We start from the raw sequence: 24,174 nt of genomic DNA, 5'->3' as shown, positions 1-24,174 counted from the left end.
AAACATGTATTTGTGTGAGTGAATGCTGCACAATCGAGAACATTAATGATCAACTTTAAAGGAGATTTTCTCAATGTTTCGATTTTTTTTGCACCCTCAGATTCCAGATTTACAATAGTTGCATCTCGACCAAATATTGTCCTATCCTAACAAACCATACATCACTGGAAAGCTTATTTATTCAGTTTTCAGATGATGTATACATCTCAATTTCAATAAATTGACCCATGTGACTTTTTTTTGGTCCAGGGTCACATATCTGATATAATGTTTTTTGGTCTCCCTACATAATTTATCTTCGGAATACATAGTTGCAATAATATTTTTGTCTTGTTTATGTCTAAATTTCTGCTTGGGGATAAATAAAGTTTTATCTTATCTTATCTTATCATCCTGCGATTTGTCTTTGCCAGTGATGTGCTGTATCCCAAAAACACCTGTAGTTCACACAGCGGCGTTCCTGCTGAAGTGCTCTGCCGCGGACGAGACTTTGTGGTGAGCTTTATTTTTGACTCTAATATATATATTAGCTTCAAGTCCCTCTGTAGTCAACAACTTTATCCCTTAAAACTCATCTTTGATCACCAAAATGACATATTTAAAAAGTTCCTTATGCCTTCAAATATCTTGAATGTAACTCGACACCCTTGCCTCATTTAGTATGCGCGGTTCTATGAATATGCAAATGAGCCCCGCCTCCACTCACTCACTCAGCTCAGAGATCCACTGGTTGACGATCACACGTTGATCTGATTGGTTACAAGGTAGTTTGTGACGTCAGAAACACCAGCGATTTCAAAGCGTGTGTTTGAGACTGTCTTTGGTTCACTGCAGTTTTAAGGAGAAAATACTCAGCAATGGTGTCGACTTATGAACTTACACATGGTTTGTCTTAAAGCAGATTAAAAACACCACAGACACATAAACTACATTAACAGCTGGATTTACACCACAGGGGGACTTTAATATGATTCCTGTCTCTGGTTTGGATGGTAATGACAAGCATATCATTACATCATGCTATATAATAAGTGTTGCTATCCTAATTTTATCTTTGCGTCCTCAGATGTGGAGATTCACTCTAGAGCGAACCCTGATGAGGAAAGAAGTCGCTGCCATCATAAAGGTTTGTGGATTTAATTAAAATCAGTACTTGAGTAGAACAGAAGATGGCGCTGTAAGATGTTTAACATAAACACTTATGAAGCCATATCTAGATGTATGTACTTTAACCCTATAAAGCCTACTATATCATAATTGATACACAAATAGCATTGAAATTATACTCAGGTTCACTTGATTATCATACATCATATTTTTAGAAAAATTTATTAAATATGATGATCAGGCTTTTGAGAGGTTTATTTGTTCATCTCTCAATCTTCATTGTATTGCATTACATTATATGTTTTAAAACTACAGAGCTTTGATCATAAACTAAGCCTTTAAATATCATCTTACTAAGATATTATTGGCAGATATTGATATTTATATGCATTTTACGTCAGTATCTGCTGTACTGTTATAAAGATCTCATTGATTTACATTACAAGCATCAGAATCTCATCACTTTTTGTCCATAGAAATATCAGCATCTCTCAGTTTGAGTCTCTGAATGAACTTGAGCTGTTTCTCCTCCATATTCTCACTATATGAGTCATGATGTAGCAAATATGACACTCAACAAAAAACATTCAATATTCTGTCTAAATTTTCAATACATTGTTCACATTTTTTTTAAGTAGATAAAAAAAAAAAAATTTTTTTTAGATATATTTCAGGCTTTACAGGGTTAATTATGATTTTTGTGCATTAATCAAACATGTATGTTATTCAGCATGTGATATTGATGTTGATGATCTGCTATTCTGTTATAAAGATCTCTTACTTTTTGTAAGATATAAATATAAATATCAGCATCTGCAGCAAATTGCATATTTTAGCTGTTTGAGTCTGAAAAAAATTGAGATGTTTTTTTCCTCCATATTCTCACTATGAGCCATACAAGCCTGATGTAGCAAATATGATACTCCACAAAAAACATTAAATATCCTTTCCAAAGTTTCAATAAATTGTATTAATAAATCAATAAAATGTTATTCAGCATGTGGTATTGCTGTTGATGTCGGTCATGTGATTCCAGCTTCCTCCCGAGGACGTGAAGGACTTCTTGGAGCAGATGTCGGTGCCTCGAGTAAACCGAGGCTGGGAGTTTCTGTTGCCCACGGATCAGGATTTCGTCAGAAAGCATCCAGATGTGGCTCAGCGGCAGCACATGCTCTGGCTCGGCATTCAGTCCAAGTATGAGATCACTCTTACTAACCGCTGATGAGTCTGTGCACCTGTTGCATTTAAAGAGATATGAAGACATTTTATAATTGAATCACCATATTTTCTTTATTCTATGATGCACTAAAACAAAGACTGTCTGAGCTTCTGTGGTGATAATCATTACTCCACTGTAGCGTTCATGTTTTACAAACTTCCCATGATAATCAACTGTTAAAAGCCGTGGAATATAGCGCACAAGTCATGTGGACTTTTCTATTTTGCAGTTAAAATCATGTGCACTTTCATTGTACAGAAGAGCATCTTTTTGTGTTTCGTAGAAAAAAGTAAATGGAGTGAACCATTCGGGTTCTGGAAGATAACATCCCATTCATTTTCTTCATAGGATTATTGATTATTAACGATAACTTATGAACTGTTATAGAAAGCTACGAGGTTGTTAAGTGATGGTATTTGCTTTGTGTTGAAGCCGTCAGCCTGCATTAATCATCATATTTAACCGCAGAACATTACACTACATTACCCATGATCAGAGTTTCCGCTAGAAAAAAATGGTGCCGGTCAAAGTGACCGGCAGAGATTTCGTTTTCCGGACATTTTGATGATATGCCGGTCAAATATTGCCTCTTAATTAGTCAAGTTGAGGAAAACTGGAGGCAGGCTATGTAACTTAAAAAAATGACATAATCAGGCCGTATAGAATGCAACATGTTTATTAGCCTAACTTTCAAATAGACGGAAAAAAAACATGAACGTCCGATTGGCGTCAATCAACGCCAATTGTTTTTACTATGGTTTCACATTCATAGTTTAACAAACCAATCCCCCTTCCCCACATAAAATATCTGAATATCTCGCGGTGTAAATAGCCGCATTTCCATTACAGATTTGCACAAATGTTTTGCGCTATTATCTAAATATCGATAAAAAACGATTGCGAAATGACGGCGTTTCCATTAACCGATGTTATGCGACTAAACGTCATTTTTTCTCTCACGATAAGTCATTTTAAAAATCACGGCAACAGACGTTGGTTTATATAATATCACAGCCACCGCATTAGACATTATTATTATGATTAATGGAAGGAGACGTGGCGTGTTATCCAAGCATTAATGGCAGGGAAAGACCCTTGTACTGCGAACGACACATAAGGAGTTTCTGGGTGTTTCGCCCTCATTTCTGCTCCGAGGTTTTGATTGTGGCATTTATTTGAGATTTAGAATCCAGTATTCCTATAGGCTAATTATTGTTTCTTTTATGAATTTAATAAAGAACTCTGTCTCGTATTCTGTCCAAACGATCCATGTAGGCTACTTTTGTCCATTCGTTTTTCCTTTTTTAACCCGTAATTGAAAAACGAAAAATGAACGGTTGTTGTCTTTTTAAAACGCAAAGTTGAACACCAAAATTTTAATTTGAACTGGCTACACAAACTGCTGCGCAAAAAAGTAAATACCGACGCATTTTCTGATTTTTGTTTATGACTTTTTGCCCCTTTATTAAACATTTAAAATATTCACAAATTAATATGGAAAACATGTCGATTTTACTGGTTTTCAAAGGCCAAATTAGAACCTGGAATTGATGTATTTCCCGCAGTGCTGAATGAGAAGAGCCATTAATATTATGAATAAACTATTGTTTTCTAAGTGTCGGCTAAAATCACATCTCCATCTCCGCTGTTAAGCAGATGCGCTTTTAGAGAGAAATGCATTTTTCGGATTACATAATCAGAAGGTATTAGCTTTCGATTCGAATTTGTTCGTTTTAAAATGGACATTTCAAGCTTTAGCCTACATAGGCTATATTTTGTTTCAGTTCTCACGCTCCAGTTTATGGAGATCATGAAAGTGCGTCTGATTGTTTTATTTTATTTTACAAAAGCACAACGTTTTCTTGTTATTGTGAGTTTACACAAATAAAAGTAGTTGAGAATAATGTATTATTATTTTCTGTATGACCAGAAATGATAGCGTATTTTAAGTTGTTTCCACTGTTAATAGGAAAATGCAAGTGGTCGCGCCCGCGCCTCCGTGCCATGCAGTGCACGCTCCACACTCAGCTTTGTTCCTTTTTTGCATAAAAGCGTCTTCTAAATATAGCTTATTAAATGTTATAATATAATAAAATAATATAAAATTATTATTATTTGCGTAGCTATACATGGACCTCAAACACACCGCGTCTTCTAAGTCAGGTGACTGTAAATGCGCAAAAACTGTTTCCATTGCAGTTTTGCGAAATATTCCTTTTTCGAATTGCCTGAAAAACCACCTCATGCGAGCATAAAATCGTTCTTGCGATAAACGGGAGTTTCTGCGAAATGAACGTGTTTCCATTGTGCGTATTTTTAATTCGCAATTTCAATTTGCGCAATTTGAAGGGTAGCCTAATGGAAACGCGGCTAGTGTCTCTCCACAACTTGCAATGCGCGTAAGCCGCGTAACCTTGTTCTCCGCAAGGCGACTTCGCTGCTTCGTCTTGATCCGATTCTGCTTTTTCTCCGGTGGTGGTGGAGCTGTCTGGACATCTGAGGCTTCAGGCGTTCCTGATTCACCATCGTCCGTCGCGTCTGGCCTCTGAAAAAAGCTTTTACGGCTAGTCTGCCTGGGCCTGGCCATATTTGAAACGTCTCACTCATTCGTTCGTTGTTTAGGTCTATATTACAGCCGTTTTAGGCGTGCGCTTTATTTGAAATGCAGCATGCGATGTTGTTTAATAACTTTCAAACGGTAGAGCCTGTTCCTTTATAACATAGCCAAAGGTTGGTGTATTTTTGTTTTATACATTTTAGGCTTATTCTCAAATTCAGATTGTGTTAGGGGGGCGGGATTATTAGGTCATTTTAATCGGACAATTTGACCTGGAGAGATTTAATTTTGTCGGACATTTCATTTTTTTTTCGGCCAATGTCCGGCAATTACCGGACAACGGAAACCCTGCCCATGATTCCTCTGCAGAGAAATCTCCACCAATCAGAGAGTCACCAAACAAATTGTGCCAAAAGAACCGCCCACTTCCATGAAGCATTGCAAATGACGTAGATTATTTTTTTTATTTGAACGTGTCATATGCAATGATTTATGGGTTTGTAGTTCTTTTCTTCACTAAATATTAAGTTCACAGTTTTGTCCGATTTTCAATCATTTCAACTCCTTTTTTTGTTGTTGTTGCTTCAAATCAAAGTTTGTAATGCGTTTCTCCTCATTGCTGGTTGGCTTTTTTATGGCTTTTTAAAAATCCCTATCCACCTTATTCCTGACGACCTCACTGCGTGTTGCATTATGGGAAGCACTTCTGGTTTGGGAAACTTCCATTCATAAAGACTGAAACGAATCATTTTAAATCATAAGGTCATAAGGTTGCCCTACAAATAAAGCTGATCGTCAGTGTGACTGGATGATCTGTCAGTTTCCCTTCATGATTTATTTTCAGAGATCATGAGAATAACGTTATACTTGTTATTTTAACGTGACGTTTTAACTACGGCAAGAGCTCTTTTCAGTCGCTGCTTTCTTTTTTCCCTTTGCAATCCGCTGTAAAAGTATGAAAAAGGACAACATATCCCGCACATTTGTGGTCTGTTCTCCTGATTTAATTTACGATATATTGCATTAATAATTCACTGGAATGCACGAAGAATCTCTCGTTGTTCTCCTCAAATCCTCACGTCTCTTTCCAGGTTTGTTTTCACAGGTAAATGCAATTTATAATCAGTCAAAATGACGGAAATCACTTTGAAATAGTGTCACGTAATGCTGAAGTTAATGAACATTTTTGATTAAGGCAACATAAGTTACATAATACAGATATATTACTATATATTACGCACTTTTGGGGTTATTTGGTCTGTTGAAATACCTTGTTGATGCTTTTACACTTTTAAATTTCCTTTTAATGTTGGATGGTTGAAGGGTGAGTAGATTAATGTCATCTCATTGTGACACTTCTTTAACGTATTGCGTTCATAGAGCGAGAGTTTCACTGATTGTTTACAGTTTAACAGAAGTTACACCCATAATTCGTGCAAAGCATCATGGGGTGCAGGAATAATGTGGATAGGAAAATGAATGGATAAAATACAAGACTATACAGGGTTAGAACTACATAAGGGTGAGAACATTTAGATTTTATTTTGTGAGCTAGTGCTTTAGCTAAATGAAACGAATAACACAGAATATTATAGATATTAAACACAGTTTGGTCTTAATAGGAGGTGAGAATCTCAGTCTCCTAGTTTCTAAATGAACACTATATTACAGGTTGGAAAAGGTGTTTAACTTCTCCAAAGATGACTTTGTGCCTAAAAAGGACGCTCAGATGGGTATGTTCCATATCTATATTTACACACACTTTTATAACTATAAACACTAGTGCTCAGAAGTTTGGGATTCACGATTGGTCATTTTTTTTGTTTGTGAAAAAACTTCTGCTCACCAAAGCTGCATTTATATGATAAAAAATACAGTAAAAAAATTTGAAATATTATTGTAATTTAAAAATAACTGTTTTCTATGTGAATATATAGTAAAGTATAATTTATTCCTGTGATCAAAGCTGAATTTTCAGCATCATTACTCCAGTCTTCAGTGTCACATGATCCTTCACAAATCATTCTAATATGATGATTTGATGCTCAAGACACATTTATGATTATTATCAATGTTGAAAACAGTTCAGATTTTTGTGGAAACCATGAGACATTTAATTTTTCAGGATTCTTTGATGAATAGAAAGAATAGAATTGAAATAGGATCTTTTGTAACATTATAAATGTCTTTTAGTTCACTTAATGCATCCTTGCTGAATAAAAGCATTAAAAAAAGCATTACTGTATGTCATCATCACACACTAGTTTGTCAGTGTTTCACATGCGTGTGTTTGTCACGACAGACCCCGTTCACGTCAGCGGAGACGAGCGTGTGAAAGCGGCGCGAGAGAACGCGAGAGAAACCCACGGTGTCCTGCAGAGAGAGCTGGACGCCCGCAGACTGAAGGGGTCGCGACCCCCGGGTGAGGTGCGGGTGAAGCAGGAGCCGGTGAGTGACTCTGAGGAGCCCATGGACACGCTCACGAACGGCTCGGTCAACGGTTACCCCGCCTCGACCTCGCCGGTGTCGGACCCTCATAACGGACACGGCTCCGCTCACGCGTTCACCCCCGAGCTGCAGGAGTTTGTGCAGAACACCTTCAGGAAACATCACGTCCTGTGCCTGAGCGAGGTCAAGCGTCTGTTTAACCTGCACCTGGCCAGTTTACCCAGCGGCCACTCGGTGTACGGTCACGTGACCGACCGCATGCTGACGGACGCCATCCTCCAGAGCCAGTGCAAGCAGATCCTGGTGCCTGTGAGTACATGTGCAGCACACTCACTGTAGATGCACAGTATCGGCTCGTTTAATGCGTGAATCTGGAAAACTAATCAAGATGTGTCGATATTACACTTCTGCCCAATACACAGTCCTGTGATGATCAGTGAAAAACCACTAGTGTGCTCTTACATTTATTTATGTAGCACATATAAAGCTAAGCTACATCACTGCGACTTCATTTGGCCATTATTTTCCTAAAGACTTGATGTAAATATTTTTTAATGTTTTTTTTTAATTATTTATTTTTTGCATTAAAATTGTGGTCAAAATAAAGGTTCCTCTGATTGGTAGAGAATCCTTTTAAGCTTTTTCAGAGCCTATATATATATATATATATATATATATATATGTGTGTGTGTGTGTGTGTGTGTGTGTGTGTGTGTGTGTATATGTCAAATATCATATGTTATGATTTGGTTCCCAAAGAAATAACCAAAGGTAATCAAAGTCAGAATACACATTTTTGATTAAATAAAACCATGTTTTTTGCTTGTGTCAGACTCAGAGTTACAATTTTCAGTTGTTTTGTTTGTGGCTTTAATTGCTTGTTAAGTCCATTAATGTCCGTGTCTGTCCTGCTCCTTAAGATAATGTTTGATTTTAAGATGTTCTTCAGTCCTTTGTTCCTGAAGCTTATTGGATTAAGGGTGTGTGTGTGTGTGTGTGTGTGTGTGTGTGTGAGACAGTCTGAATGTTTATGTGTAAATGATGTTTTCTTCTCTCTTTAAGGTTTAACAACACACACAGATCCTGATGTCAGGATCAGAGTTTCCGCTAGAAAAAAATGGTGCCGGTCAAAGTGACCGGCAGAGATTTCGTTTTCCGGACATTTTGATGATATGCCGGTCAAATATCGCCTCTTAATTAGTCAAGTTGAGGAAAACTGGAGGCAGGCTATGTAACTTAAAAAAATGACATAATCAGGCCGTATAGAACGCAACATGTTTATTAGCCTAACTTTCAAATAGACGGAAAAAAAACATGAACGTCCGATTGGCGTCAATCAACGCCAATTGTTTTTACTATGGTTTCACATTCATAGTTTAACAAACCAATCCCCCTTCCCCACATAAAATATCTGAATATCTCGCGGTGTAAATAGCCGCATTTCCATTACAGATTTGCGCAAATGTTTTGCGCTATTATCTAAATATCGATAAAAAACGATTGCGAAATGACGGCGTTTCCATTAACCGATGTTATGCGACTAAACGTCCTTTTTTCTCTCACGATAAGTCATTTAAAAAATCACGGCAACGGACGTTGGTTTATATAATATCACAGCCACCGCATTAGACATTATTATTATGATTAATGGAAGGAGACGTGGCGTGTTATCCAAGCATTAATGGCAAGGAAAGACCCTTGTACTGCGAACGACACATAAGGAGTTTCTGGGTGTTTCGCCCTCATTTCTGCTCCGAGGTTTTGATTGTGGCATTTATTTGAGATTTAGAATCCAGTATTCCTATAGGCTAATTATTGTTTCTTTTATGAATTTAATAAAGAACTCTGTCTCGTATTCTGTCCAAACGATCCATGTAGGCTACTTTTGTCCATTCGTTTTTCCTTTTTTAACCCGTAATTGAAAAACGAAAAATGAACGGTTGTCTATTTAAAACGCAAAGTTGAACACCAAAATTTTAATTTGAACTGGCTACACAAACTGCTGCGCAAAAAAGTAAATACCGACGCATTTTCTGATTTTTGTTTATGACTTTTTGCCCCTTTATTAAACATTTAAAATATTCACAAATTAATATGGAAAACATGTCGATTTTACTGGTTTTCAAAGGCCAAATTAGAACCTGGAATTGATGTTTTTCCCGCAGTGCTGAATGAGAAGAGCCATTAATATTATGAATAAACGATTGTTCTCTAAGTGTCGGCTAAAATCACATCTCCATCTCCGCTGTTAAGCAGATGCGCTTTTAGAGAGAAATGCATTTTTCGGATTACATAATCAGAAGGTATTAGCTTTCGATTCGAATTTGTTCGTTTTAAAATGGACATTTCAAGCTTTAGCCTACATAGGCTATATTTTGTTTCAGTTCTCGCGCTCCAGTTTATGGAGATCATGAAAGTGCGTCTGATTGTTTTATTTTATTTTACAAAAGCACAACGTTTTCTTGTTATTGTGAGTTTACACAAATAAAAGTAGTTGAGAATAATGTATTATTATTTTCTGTATGACCAGAAATGATAGAGTATTTTAAGTTGTTTCCACTGTTGATAGGAAAATGCAAGTGGTCGCGCCCGCGCCTCCGTGCCATGCAGTGCGCGCTCCACACTCAGCTTTGTTCCTTTTTTGCATAAAGCGTCTTCTAAATATAGCTTATTAAATGTTATAATATAATAAAATAATATAAAATTATTATTATTTGCGTAGCTATACATGGACCTCAAACACACCGCGTCTTCTAAGTCAGGTGACTGCAAATGCGCAAAAACTGTTTCCATTGCAGTTTTGCGAAATATTCCTTTTTCGAATTGCCTGAAAAACCACCTCATGCGAGCATAAAATCGTTCTTGCGATAAACGGGAGTTTCTGCGAAATGAACGTGTTTCCATTGTGCGTATTTTTAATTCGCAATTTCAATTTGTGCAATTTGAAGGGTAGCCTAATGGAAACACGGCTAGTGTCTCTCCACAACTTGCAATGCGCGTAAGCCGCGTAACCTTGTTCTCCGCAAGGCGACTTCGCTGCTTCGTCTTGATCCGATTCTGCTTTTTCTCCGGTGGTGGTGGAGCTGTCTGGACATCTGAGGCTTCAGGCGTTCCTGATTCACCATCGTCCGTCGCGTCTGGCCTCTGAAAAAAGCTTTTACGGCTAGTCTGCCTGGGCCTGGCCATATTTGAAACGTCTCACTCATTCGTTCGTTGTTTAGGTCTATATTACAGCCGTTTTAGGCGTGCGCTTTATTTGAAATGCAGCATGCGATGTTGTTTAATAACTTTCAAACGGTAGAGCCTGTTCCTTTATAACATAGCCAAAGGTTGGTGTATTTTTGTTTTATACATTTTAGGCTTATTCTCAAATTCAGATTGTGTTAGGGGGGCGGGATTATTAGGTAAATTTAATCGGACAATTTGACCGGAGAGATTTAATTTTGTCGGACATTTCATTTTTTTTCCGGCCCATGTCCGGCAATTACCGGACAACGGAAACCCTGGTCAGGATATAATGTCAGATCCAGTGTGTAGTAACTGTTTCTCATCTGTGGTGTGTGTGTGTGTGTGTGTGTGTGTGTGTGTGTAGTTTCCTCCTCAGAGCGGATCCACAGCGGATGAGCAGAAGGTGTTCGGTCTGTGGGAGAGCGGAGAAACCTTCGACAAGGTGCTTTAGTCACTGTGAACTTCATTCTTGATATCCTCACACTGTGTGTGTGAGTGTGTGAGTCTGTGTGTGTGTGTGTGTCTCTGTCTGTGTCTGTGTGTGAGTCTGTGTGTGTGTGAGTCTGTGTGTGTGTGAGTCTGTGTGTGTGAGTCTATGAGAGTCTGTCTGTGTGAGAGTGTGAGTGTGTGTGTGTGTAAGAGTCTCTGTGAGTCTGTGAGAGAGTCTGTGTGTGTGTGTGTGTGTGTTTTTGAGTCTGTGAGAGAGTGTGTGAGTCTGTGAGAGTGTGTGTAAGAGTCTCTGAGTCTGTGAGAGTCTATGAGAGAGTCTGTGGCTACGTTTACACGGAAACGATCTGAAGAGAAAACGCAAAAGTGATCATTTTTTATTCTGCGTTTAGGCAAGGCAAGTTTATTTATATAGCACATTTCATACACAATGGCAATTCAAAGTGCTTTACATAGAAGAAATTAAAATAATAAAAAGAAATAAGAATAATTAAAACAGTTTAGAAAAATAAAAAATAAAATACAGTACAAACAGTCGGACGAACATTGGCACAGTGCTCATTCAGTAAATGCACAGCTAAACAGAAGTGTTTTGAGTCTGGATTTGAATGTGACTACAGTAGGAGCACATCTGATCTCTTCTGGAAGCTGGTTCCAGCATAATAGCTAAAAGCAGACTCACCATGCTTAGAGTGAACCCTTGGTATTTCAAGCTGATATGATCCTAATGATCTGAGTGATCTGTTGGGTTTATATTCAGTGAGCATATCTGCAATGTATTGAGGTCCTAGGCCATTGAATGATTTATATACCAGTAATAATACTTTAAAATCAATCCTAAGTTTAACTGGGAGCCAGTGTAAAGACCTGAGGACTGGTGTGATATGTTCATATTTCCTGGTTCTGCTCAGAATCCTGGCGGCAGCGTTCTGTATGAGCTGCAACTGTGTTATGGTCTTTTTGGGAAGGCCAGTGAGGAGTCCATTACAATAATCCACCCTGCTGGTGATGAAAGCATGCACAAGTTTCTCTAAGTCTTGTCTGGAAACAAAGCATCTAATTCTTGCAATATTTTTCAGATGATAGTATGCTGATTTAGTTATTGCTTTGACATGACTACTGAAACTAAGGTCTGACTCTAGTGTCACACCAAGATTCCTGACTTGATTTTTGGTTGTTTGACCCCTAGAGTGAAGGTATGCGTTCACCTTGAGAACTTCATCTTTGTTTCCAAACGCAATGACTTCAGTTTTGTCTTTGTTTAACTGAAGAAAGTTTTGACACATCCAACTGTTGACTTCATCAATGCATCGGCACAAGGAGTCAATGGGGCTATAATCGTTGGGCGATAGGGCTAAGTAGAGCTGTGTGTCGTCTGCATAGCTGTGGTAAGCAATTTGGTTATTTCTCATTATTTGGCTCATTGGGAGCATATACAGGTTGAACAGGAGTGGCGCAAGAATTGAGCCTTGAGGGACTCCGCATGTCATGGATGTCCACTCAGACTTATGGTCTCCTATACTCACATAATAACCTCTCCCATCTAAGTATGACCTGAACCATTTTAGGACTATCCCAGAAAGCCCCACCCAGTTTTCCAGCCTGTCCAGAAGTATGTTGTGATCGACAGTGTCAAATGCACGTTTAGACGAGCGTTATGGGGGGGAAATCTGCGTGCATATGGTGACGCAATAGGGTGGTGGTGGCGCAATGGATAAGACACATGCCTTTGGTGTGAGAGACCCGGGTTCGAATCCACTGTGAGACACCAATGTGTCCCTGAGCAAGACACTTAACCCCTAGTTGCTCCAGAGGCGTGCGACCTCTGACATATATAGCAATTGTAAGTCGCTTTGGATAAGAGCGTCAGCTAAATGAATAAATGTAAATGTAAATGTAAAAGTGTGTGAAATTTAATGTAGTATGCACTCCAGACGGCTAGGTGGCAATGTGAAGCACTGATCGGTGCCTTCACTGTCTAGCAGACTTTTGCGTTTTTACCGTTTAGACGGAAACGCGACGGTGGAGCGTTTTTAAGATTTCCACTCTGGAGGGTGGTTTCACTTTTTTGCGTTTTTAAGCCCCAAAAACGCCGTCGCCGTCTAAACGAAAGGCACATCTGATAAAATATTTTTACATTTTCACCCGCGAGCGTTCTCGTGTAAACAGGGCCTAAGTGTGTGAGAGAGAGAGAGTCTGTGAGAGAGAGTGTACGTGTGTCACAGGTGTGTGTGTGTCGTGATTCCACTGGTGTGTGTGTGTGTCTGAACACTGGTCTCTGCTCCTCAGCACCGGCAGGTTCTGTTCGAGATCTTCATGAAGAACTATCGCGTCAGGAGGAACGTGATCCAGACTCGCCTCACGCAGGAGCTCGGGGACGCCGTCACCAAAACTGATGTGGATCGACTGCTCAAGGTGACGTGCTTCAGCTCTCACACACACACACACACACACACACACTGTCACTGATTCTGTTGTGACAGGGGTCGTACAGGAGCTTAAAGGGATAGTTCAATTAATTTTTGGTATGTTTAAGCTTACCTCAAGGGCATCCAAGATGTAGGTGTCTTTTTTTCCGCAGTAGTTTCAATATTGATATTTTTAGGTCAAACCGTTCTTGTCTGTCAGTCATATAATGCAGGTCGATGGTCACTGTCTCAAAGAGCATGCACAGAGTCCAAATTAAAACAATTCCCCATCGTCCAAATTAAACAATTCCCCATCGTAAGTACACATTGATGGCCTAAGACACGAAACGAGCGTTTTGTGTGAGAAAACGAACAGTATTTATATAGTTTTTACCTCTTATACACAGCCATGTCGAAGTGATCTGATCTGACGTGTACGCAGACTGGTGCATAGATATATACACACTAGATGTCGCCTTAAAGACATTCGTTCCAATGAACTGCCGTAGACAAGGCGACATCTAGTGTGTATATATCTATGCACCAGTCTGCGCACACGTCAGATCAGATCACTCGGACATGGCTCCAAATATCAAAATTGAAACTACTGCGGAAACAAAGACACCTACATCTTGGATGCCCTTGAGGTAAGCTAAAACATACCAAAAATGTATTTCAAAGTGAACTATCCCTTTAAAGTGCTTGAATTTGACTTTTTGAAAATTAAGTCCTGGAAAAACCTTGAAAACAGACATTTTTATTTAGTACTTGAAAAGTGCTTGAATTATTGAAAATGAAATAAATTTTTATTTGTATTGATAAAACAATCTTTTCACACAAAATTAAAGCTGCAGTCCGTCTGATATAGATATACAGGCATTTCGCACGGCTATGAGTGTGATATTGCTCATATAAATACCAAAGTATATGATACATCTTTTATTCTTCAAGTCAATCATATATTCATGAGAGAAAATCAGTTTGAATAAGGAAAGCGATATCTTTCTCATACTATCCTTACAATGGTTAAACCCATAGATATCATATAATAAAGGCTAGATGTCTCGTCCGCGCTGCTGGCCAATGGAGGTTGACGTCCGTGGACGGCGGCCATCTTGCCACAGGGAGCTCGCTCACTCGTAACATTGTGTTTTAATGCTGCATGTACTTTTTAAAATAACCATAACTTGCTCAATTTTCTACCGATTTTCAAATGGTTTGGTTTGTTATAAACGTCAGAGATGTAGTTATGACACTGCATACATATGAATAATTATAACATACATGTTCAAGCATTCGGAATTATAGCCACGTTAATAACGTTTGTAAGAAACCAAACCGTTTGTAAATCCGTCAAGATTTCAGCGAGATAAGAGGATTTGTGTTCGTGCTGATCACTCACCTTACTTCAGATACCACAGAGCTCGCCAGAAAGCTTCCCTGTGACAAGATGGCCGCCGGTGATGCCGTTCGAGACTCCGCCTTAAGACATCTAGCCTTATATGGATATCTATGGTTAAAGTTACCAGTCATGGCATGTGCTGCGCTTTATTTGTACCATTTTGTTTTATTACTTTATATAATTTTTTTATTAAATTTTTTTGTTTTTATATTTTATAATATTTATTTTTTTTTATTATTAAATCAGAAAAACAAATAGAAGAATAGAAAGGTAAGTGCTAGTATTAATTGGGCAGTTGCTGACGGAAAAGATGAGAAAAATATTTCACATATCATTACAAATCAATGTTTTTGATCTTGTTTATTTTAATAAGAGTGATGTGCTGCACTTTATTTGTACCATTTTGTTTTATTAGTATATTTTTATTTATCTATTTATCTTTTTTTAGAATTTAAAAGATAATAAAGATAAGATATTGTGAGATCTCTGATTGTAGTCCGAAAAACAAAACAAAGTAGTGCTTGAAAAGTCTTAGAAACTAGATTTTCCAGTGTCTGAACGAACCCTGATATTAAAGTGATGTAGGCGATACGTTCTCAGATCAGTGCTGTTGATCTTGTGTTGTTCTAGGAGTGCTGTATGAGTTTGGGAGGGATGTGGTATCTGAAGGGAACGGTTCGCTCCTGATGGGAAGACTCGGAGCGCTGGGATCCCGTCAATCGGCTCGTCTGCCTCCGGAGGCGGAGCTAAACACACCAACCAATCGCTGCCCTCGGCTGAGCGGGGTGGGAGGAGCATCTGCACACGCCGACCCTTCAGACTCACACACGAGCGTCTCAGAACAAGGGCTGAAGATTGATTTAATTCTGCCATGTAAGCGTCAGGAGCGGAGTCGTGTGCTGGACACGTACTCAGACTATCTTTGGGTTTTCTTTTCTATGATTTAAAACGAGTAGTTTCTAATAAAGATGACGGGAGATCGTGGTTCAGCTCATTTCAGCTCGCTTGTGGCCTTTGTGAGTTTATCGTCAGGTTTTGGCTTTGTTTAGACTGAAGAAAAGATGTTTGCTTTAATAATCCTCTTGGTTTTATTGAATATTGTTTTTTTGTTTGTTTTTTTTAGTTCTGGGAAACAATTAAATGCGATTAATAGCATCCAAAACAAAAGTTTGTGTTTATGTGTGTGTGTGTGTTCTGTGTATAATTATTTTGTATATATAAATACACACACATGCATGTGTATATTTGAGAATTATTTGCATGTATATATATTTATATATTGTTTATATTATATATAAATAACAAATATTTCTTAAATGTATGCATGCGTGTGTATTTATATATAGCCTACAAAATAATCATACACACACATTATATAAACACAAATTTTAATTTTGGATTTGATTAATCGTTTCACAGCACAAGTTTGTTTTGCTTCTCTTTCATTACGGCATCGGGTCATAAATACTATGATCTGCTGACTGTCAAATATTAATATCTCTGCTCTCATTGGGTCAAATGAAGGCCGTGAAGTTCCTCGTTCACTTTCTGAAAGGATTACAACTCTTATAACCAAAAACACATTCAGATATTGTGATTTCTGGAGCAGTTTAGATCAAATCTGACCAACAAACAATCAAAAGCTGATATATGGATCAATGTTCATGAACATTTATTGGCATTTTTGTGTTGATTTATGTCAGAATTGAAGCTCCGAATGACTGTCTGGAAAAGCGGATTCATATTAAATGTGAAAGCAATGTAAGCGTTAATTCTTGTGAAAATTAAAATGTTTTTTTTTCCCTCTCGTCATGCAAGAGAATTGCCGGCTTCATTTCAACGGTTAAAGTGTGGAAGAAAGTGCCTCTTAAATATTCAGGGGAAATATTGCATCAATCTAGAGTGAAATTCCCTTCACATGCATCTGTCACTCATATCTGTGTCTCGTCCACACCTGGATATGAAGCGTTCACTGTCACGTCTCTGTTCTTATGCATTCCTCATATTCATAAGCTGGATCATTGATGATGTCATACTCCATCAGACGGGTTTTTATTTGTATGTCATTCTGAATAAATGTTGCAACTCAAATCTTGTCTTATTTTATTGTTTTCATATAGAAGACGATTCATATTCAGGAATACACTGATAATCTCGGATGATTAACTAAATTTAGCTGAATAATGACTACGTGTGGCTTTATAGCTGGAATTTAATTTAATAACATTAAAACTGTTATTATTGTGTATAATTCATGTGAAACTTCTGTATTGTTGAAGTGACTACATGCAAACAACAAAAGGAAAATGTTTAAATTTTAATCACAAAAAACTGGTAACACTATATAATAATAAGGTCCTTTAGGTAACGTTAGCTAATGCATCAACTAATAAGCAATACATGTGTTACTGAATTCATTAATCTTTATTAACATCAGTTAATGAAAAACAGCTGTTGATTGTTCATGCAAACTAAAGTTCATTAAATAATATTAACAGATGCAACGTTTGGTAACACTTTATCTAGTGTCCTTGTTACTCATATGTTGCCAATATTCTGTAGTAATAACAGTAAATAATGCATAATTATATGTGACTAATCTTAACCCTATAAGTACATATTACTCAGTACTTGCACTGTAACAATGACACCTTAAAATAAAGTTTTTAACTTGTTAAGTTGTGAATCTATTATGCATAAATATTTAATGATCATTTTCTAACATCTGGATCTGTATTTGCAGACTTTGATAACAACATAGATACAGTTTTACTAACATTAAGATACTTTATAAAGCAATTAGAGATATTGACCATTGCAGCTGATAATTTTTCTGCAGTTTGCTTTGCAAATATATGATATAACTGTATCATCAGCGTACATCTGAAAATGAACAGTAGATGCACAAACATCAGGTACGTCATTAATATAGAAACGGAATAATAAAGGTCCCAATACTGACCCTTGAGGTACGCCAACAGAATTATTAACTACTGTATGGCCCACCCGAACACACTGTTTTATATCAGCAAGGCATGATCATGATTGTTTTAAATAGCCTACCTCTGGAAAGAAATTATAATTTGCTAACTTGTGAAAAGTCCCCCTGTAGTCAATAATTGTATTGCATCTCTGATCATCAAAATTATATATTTAAACGTTTTTGCCTTGAATTTTTACATGCTTTAAAATATCTTGAGTGTAACTTGACACCCTTGCCTCATTTAGTATGCGCGGTTCTATAAATATGCAAATGAGCCCCGCCTCCACTCACTCAGCTCAGAGATCCACTGGTTGACGATCACACGTTGATCTGATTGGTTACAAGGTAGTTTGTGACGTCAGAAACACCAGCGATTTCAAAGCGTGTGTTTGAGACTGTCTTTGGTTCACTGCAGTTTTAAGGAGGAAATACTCAGCAATGGTGTCGACTTATGAATTTACACATGGTTTGTCTTAAAGCATATTAAAAACACCACATAGACACATAAACAACATTAAAAGCTGGATTTACACCACAGGGGGACTTTAAATAAATAATGTTGCTCGACTTTATTTATTTAGTTTTTTTTTTTTTTTTTTTTTTTTGTGTGTGAAATTTTTACTAAATTTGTAATAAAAAATGTGTAAATAAATTACATGAGAAAATTATTTAAATTCTATCTGCATCATCTTCACGCAGACCAGTGTCATTTTATTTTTATAATATTTCGATAGTTTTTAATGTTTGGTTTTCATGTTAATTTCGTTATGTGATTTTGCCATTGTTTTAGTCTTTTTCTTAATATTGCCATTAGTTTTATTTCATTTTATTTATATATATATATATATATAAAATTCTCGGATTAATTATTTTAGTGCTTTAACTTAAATTTATTTCAGTTTATTGCAAATGCAACATTTCTAATTTTCTTTTTCTTTTTTAACTAATAATTATATTTTATTTCAGCTTTATATCAATTAACAAATGTTTTTAATATATTATAATATATATATTAACCCTGGCACTATGCAGGGAATACATGTTTTTATGCAGTCAACAAATGCACATTTCAGAAGATCTGAATTCTCCAATGTTTGCAAGAAAATTAAAGGTTATATATTTAAATTCAAAGACTTTTTTTTAAAGTCCCCCTGTAGTCAATAATTGTATCCCTTAAAACTCATCTTTAATCACTAAAATGACATATTTAAATGTTTTTTCCTTGGAAAAAAAAAATGTCTTCATGATTTTCACCACAGGGGAACATTAATTAAAATCTCATGATTTACTGTATCAAATGCTTTCTTTAAATCTAGATAGACAGCTCCCAGCACACCTCCTCTGTCCACTCCACTTTAGATTTTATATTTTCTAAAAGAAAATCTTTTTTTTCTTTTCTTTTAGAAAAATGATACTTTTTGAAACCCAAACCTGCATCTGATGTAATGAGATTTGATCTGGGGATTCTGTGCTTTTTCAGAATATGCGTAATAGCGCCCCCTGCCGTATAACAGTGGAAACACGGATATGACAATACGAACAAAGTGCAAGCTCCAGTTCTAATCTAGTCGGGTGTGTTGAAGATAAAGAGTCGAAGCATCTGTTCTGTTCTCTCTCAGTGTGTCTGATAAAGCCTGATGTCGCTCACATCTTATCAAAGGCTTTGATTAGATGTTCTCTGATGTCCTCTGGGTTTCAAGTCCATCTCTCTGTGAGAAAGAGAGTTTGTTCTCCTCGTCTGCACTGCTGATTCAGGTGAAAGGTCACATGCAGTGATGCAAACACACAGTTCAAGATGAATGATGACCAACAACACTAACAAGCTGGAGAACTTGAGACTGAAACACATGGAATCACAAAGTTCACATGCCAATAAAAAAGAAGTTTGCAAATAACTGATATCTGCAAGATAATGGTTTTCCTCTAAAAGATGATGCAACACATGTACTGATCAGTTATGACTAACACAAGCACTGGACTTATTCCACAAAGCTTTATTTTCCCAATATTCACAATAAATAAAGTTTTGCATTACAAATTATTTTTGCATTACATTATTTCCACATTACTGTATTATAGACCAATTCTATATTTTACTTTGTAAAAAGATTTATAAATATTTGTGTCGATCTAATGTTTGCATCTGTTCTGCCTTTAATTTACAATGATTTTTGATAAATAATAATTGTTTCATGGTGATTTTCAAAGGACACATTATATTATTCTTAGATTATTAGTAAATGTTCATTTAAATAGTTGAATATGTCTTTACATTTGCAGAAAAATCTAAAGATATGCTTTATTGACACATTTTTTGGTCTCTTGATTCTGGGGTAATACAGTATAATCTGAAGTTTCACTATAAAACACAAGAAATATTAGTCAGTTACAGCACTTTCAGTTTACAGTAACATTCAGAAATGTTTTCAAAGTGCTTTATATACAGTCTCCATATACATTTCTGTACATTTCATTCAAATGTACTGGTTCTGTCGGGTTTACATGAAAACACGACAAAATGTCATGTTTTTCGTGCCATTATTTATACATTATAAATAAATAAAAAATGCCTCATTCGGGCTTGGTCCTGTTTTCCTTCAGGTCCTCTTTGCTCTTTTGAATGAAGGTGAAGATCTCAGTAAACAGGGCTTTGTATGCGGGCTGCTCGTGGTGTGTGTTCACGCCCTGAGTGTGTGTGTGTGTTTGAGCTTTGTGTCTCGGCGTCTCATCCTCGCAGCGACGCAGGAGCGTGTCGTATTTCTCCTTCAGGGCGACGTACTGCGCATCCATCTCGTTCAGCAGAGATATCCCATGATGCTCGTCACCGTGCCACTGCAGGCTCCGCCCCCTGTGACTGGCCACGCCCACTTCCTCATCCAATGGGAGGGACTCGTTGTGTTCTTGTTTGCTGGAGCTCAACAGAAGGCGCAGCTCCTGGACTTCAGCTTGGGTCTCGGTCAGCCGGCTCTTGTAAACTCCCATCAGCGCCGCTTTGGGCTCCAGTTGGCGGAGCTCGTGGGCCAGAACATGGGCTTCTCGCTCAGCAGACTCTCGCTGAACGCGCTCCGTGTGCAACTGGGCCTGCAGGGAACGGGACGAGCGCAAGAGCTCCCAGAACTCCTCCTGTTCCTCCCGGGTCAGAGAACAGACGCTGCTGGAAGTGGAGAGCTCATGGGAAAAGTGCCTGAAATAAATATAGCATGGTAGAAAAACCAGAGCCATTAGTCAGGTGACCGCAAAGCTAACAAACACATGTAAAGCTAACAAATATATGTTCTAAGAACGTTTTTCTAATGTTCCCATTAAGTTGTGAAAATGTTAAACCAAGCAGCAACCTTCCAGTCTCTCTCTTGAATCCAACATTAAACTGCAGTTCATGGACTGGCCACTAGAGACCAGCTGCAGAAGAGACTCAATCCCATAGACCTCCATGTTAAAATATCCAACTTTACAGCAGAAGAAAACATGTTTACAGTCTGGTGCAAAAAGTGGTTTTGGTCTATATAGCTAATTTTGCCCTTTCTGACGACTGTGAGGAACATATGTAAAGCTAACAAACATAATATGTTATAAGAACGTTTTGCAATGTTCCCATTAAGTTGTGCAAATGTTGAAACCAAGCAGCAACCTTCCCAGTAGCACCTCACTGCAGTACACGAGATCCAGGGGGCGGAGTTGGGTCCAGATCCAGGGGGCGGAGATTGGTAGGTTTAGGGGTGGGTTTAGGGATCAGGGGGTGGAGATGGGTAGGTTTAGGGGTGGGTTTAGGGATCAGGGGGTGGAGATGGGTAGGTTTAGGGGTGGGTTTAGGGATCAGGGGGTGGAGATGGGTAGGTTTAGGGGTGGGTTTAGGGATCAGGGGGTGGAGATTGGTAGGTTTAGGGGTGGGTTTAGGGATCAGGGGGTGGAGATGGGTAGGTTTAGGGGTGGGTTTAGGGATCAGGGGGTGGAGATGGGTAGGTTTAGGGGTGGGTTTAGGGATCAGGGGGTGGAGATTGGTAGGTTTAGGGGTGGGTTTAGGGATCAGGGGGTGGAGATGGGTAGGTTTAGGGGTGGGTTTAGGGATCAGGGGGTGGAGATGGGTAGGTTTAGGTATATGTAAGGTGGGAGGAGTTGGATCTGGATCCAACCCCGCCTCCTGGATCTTGTGTTCTGCAGTGAGGACCATCTCAACCTTCCGGTATCTCTCTTGAATCCAACACTGAAGAGACTTAAACTGCAGTTCATGGACTGGCCACTAGGGACCAGCTGCAGAAGAGACTCAATCCCATAGACCTCCATGTTAAAATGCCCAACTTTACAGCAGAAAAACACGTTTACAGTCTGGTGCAAAAAGTGGTTTTGATCTATATAGCTGATATTGCCCTTCATGACGACTGTGAGGGGGTGATTTTTTGTAATAACTCATCCGTTTAAATTATATTAAGCCTTAAAGTTCTGCATAATTAAGGGCGTGGCCCATTAAGTTATGAAAACATTCAAACATCCATTAAAAATAATATCGATAACACTTTACAATAAGGTTCAATAGTTAACTACCCTAGTAAACATGAGCTAAGAATGAACTTCAGCATTTATTAATCTTAGTTAATATTAATTTCAACATTAACTAATACGTTATTAAAATCAAAGGTTGTATTTGTTAACATTAGTTACTGCGCTAACATGAACAAACAATGAACAGCTGTATTTTTATTAACTAACATTAACAAAGATTAATAGATATTCTAACAAATGTATTGCTCATGGTTAGTTCATGTCAGTTACTACATTAACTAATGTTAACTAATGAACCTTATTGTAAAGTGTTTCCAAAACATCTTGGTTATACGAGTGTTTAGGGAACATTACAGTGTATCATTTTTTAACATTTTGAACGTTACTTTTGAATGTTGTCCGAACATTCCGAAACAAGTCGTAACATTTAAAAAATGTTAAACGAACATCCAATCTATACGTTTCAGAATAAAAAAAAACATTGAATAAACACTGTTTTTGTCACGCCAACATATAAGGTCACATTGTTAAAGGATAATTCCGGTATTTAACACCTTGAGTCTATTTTGTAGTTTGTTATGGATGAACTAGAGTGGTGGACACAGACATGTTGACGATGGGTCCTGTCTCGACTTTTTGACTCTTCTAGAATCGCCTTTGACCGCTTCGGAGTGGCTGTCTATGGACACGAACATGTCCTTAAAACAACCCTTAACGTTCGTTTTCAAAACTCTGCAACTCACCGAGTGGTTAGTGATTAAAAACAAGTAGCGTAGCGAAATACAGTTTCTGTCGTGTTTTATTTGTCATTTTGTAAAATCCCATTGATTTCCATTGGAGGACTCATTGCTGGTTGATATTACTGCGCTACCGGGAATGGAAAAGGGGGCTGTTTACATTTGGTTGTAGTCTTTTTGCTCAGTTCTCCGTCTCTCAGAAGGCTAGCGTGAGCAGAGCAACTGTCCTCTATGCGCTAGACACCGAGTTCCGTACAGCGTCCTTGTACACTGGGTGCATGTGTGCATGTCCATAGACAGCCACTCTGAAGCGGTCAAAGGCGATTCTAGAAGAGTCAAAAAGTCGAGACAGGACCCATCGTCAACATGTCTGTGTCCACCACTCTAGTTCATCCATAACAAACTACAAAATAGACTCAAGGTGTTAAATACCGGAATTATCCTTTAAATATAAAGTCATAATTATGTGCAATAAAGTGAGAAATTATTAGATATAAAGTTGCAATTGTAAGAAATAATGTAGGAATTGTGAGAAATGTCGCAATTGTGAAATCAGAATAATTTTTTGGAGTAAAGTGTTGGAAAATGTTAACTATATAAATCATATTTTCCATGTTAACTGCAGCAGAATAAGAGATTTATAATGTTTGGGAAGGACGTTCTGTCTGAAACCTCAGGACAGGTCAGTTCTTTTTCTTTACTATTTAATTTTTTTATGCATGATATTTAATTTTCTTATGCATGATATTCTTCTTATGCATCTGTTGTGATTATTTTATGACTCCTTTTCTATGTAATGCACTTAGATTTACCATTGTGCATGAAATGTACAGGTTTACGTGACCTAAAACAGTAGGGTTTTAACACATGCAGAGACGTACTTGTGTGACGGACACCTAGAGCCTGCGAGTCCCTGAGCATTATAGTGCAGTGGTGAATCCAGATGTGCATCAGACCGGCTCTGTTCAGCAGAAACCAGTCTCATCCTCTTCATGTCTCTCTGGAGCTCCTCTATCTGAGTCTGCAGGCCGTCCACCGTCTCTGTGAGCCTGCATGAGTGAGGAGAGGAGTTATTACTGATGTTCTTCGGTCATTTCTGACCGGAAAATGTTACTTTTTTTTTTTTTTTTATCCGAATGGT

At 37.8% G+C, this 24,174-nt stretch overlaps 2 protein-coding genes and 1 long non-coding RNA gene across 4 annotated transcripts in view; 1 reads left to right on the top strand and 2 right to left on the bottom strand.

Moving 5' to 3' along the window:
- LOC309485310 (DNA-directed RNA polymerase III subunit RPC5-like) overlaps positions 1-16,907 on the top strand; it is a 33,163-nt gene extending 16,256 nt beyond the window's left edge. Inside the window, exons 14-21 of the mRNA XM_082152115.1 lie at positions 414-495; positions 1,067-1,126; positions 2,144-2,301; positions 6,555-6,616; positions 7,186-7,640; positions 10,924-11,001; positions 13,296-13,421; positions 15,447-16,907. Of these exons, the coding sequence (XP_082008241.1) occupies positions 414-495; positions 1,067-1,126; positions 2,144-2,301; positions 6,555-6,616; positions 7,186-7,640; positions 10,924-11,001; positions 13,296-13,421; positions 15,447-15,503 (1,078 nt within the window). The 3' untranslated portion in view covers positions 15,504-16,907. The remainder of the gene's footprint in view (positions 1-413; positions 496-1,066; positions 1,127-2,143; positions 2,302-6,554; positions 6,617-7,185; positions 7,641-10,923; positions 11,002-13,295; positions 13,422-15,446) is intronic.
- Positions 2,308-24,174, bottom strand: part of LOC309485394 — a 72,449-nt gene continuing 50,582 nt past the window's right edge. Inside the window, exons 2-3 of the long non-coding RNA XR_014201167.1 lie at positions 5,217-5,558; positions 2,308-2,803 (exon numbers count right to left, since the gene is read on the bottom strand). This is a non-coding gene — a long non-coding RNA (uncharacterized lncRNA). The remainder of the gene's footprint in view (positions 2,804-5,216; positions 5,559-24,174) is intronic.
- The window catches only part of LOC309485251 (cerebellar degeneration-related protein 2-like), a 25,701-nt gene continuing 21,316 nt past the window's right edge, over positions 19,790-24,174 (bottom strand). For both annotated transcript variants that reach the window (XM_082152013.1, XM_082152012.1), the window contains exons 4-5: positions 23,915-24,082; positions 19,790-20,983 (exon numbers count right to left, since the gene is read on the bottom strand). In XM_082152013.1, coding sequence (XP_082008139.1) covers positions 20,371-20,983; positions 23,915-24,082 — 781 coding nt within the window. In that variant the 3' untranslated portion in view covers positions 19,790-20,370. The remainder of the gene's footprint in view (positions 20,984-23,914; positions 24,083-24,174) is intronic.

Source organism: Leuciscus leuciscus (genome assembly GCF_965113295.1).
Source record: "Leuciscus leuciscus genome assembly, chromosome: 21".
Lineage (NCBI taxonomy): Eukaryota > Metazoa > Chordata > Actinopteri > Cypriniformes > Leuciscidae > Leuciscus > Leuciscus leuciscus.
The sequence above is the reverse complement of the archived record's forward strand: the minus strand, read 5'-3'. Positions and strand labels throughout refer to the sequence as shown.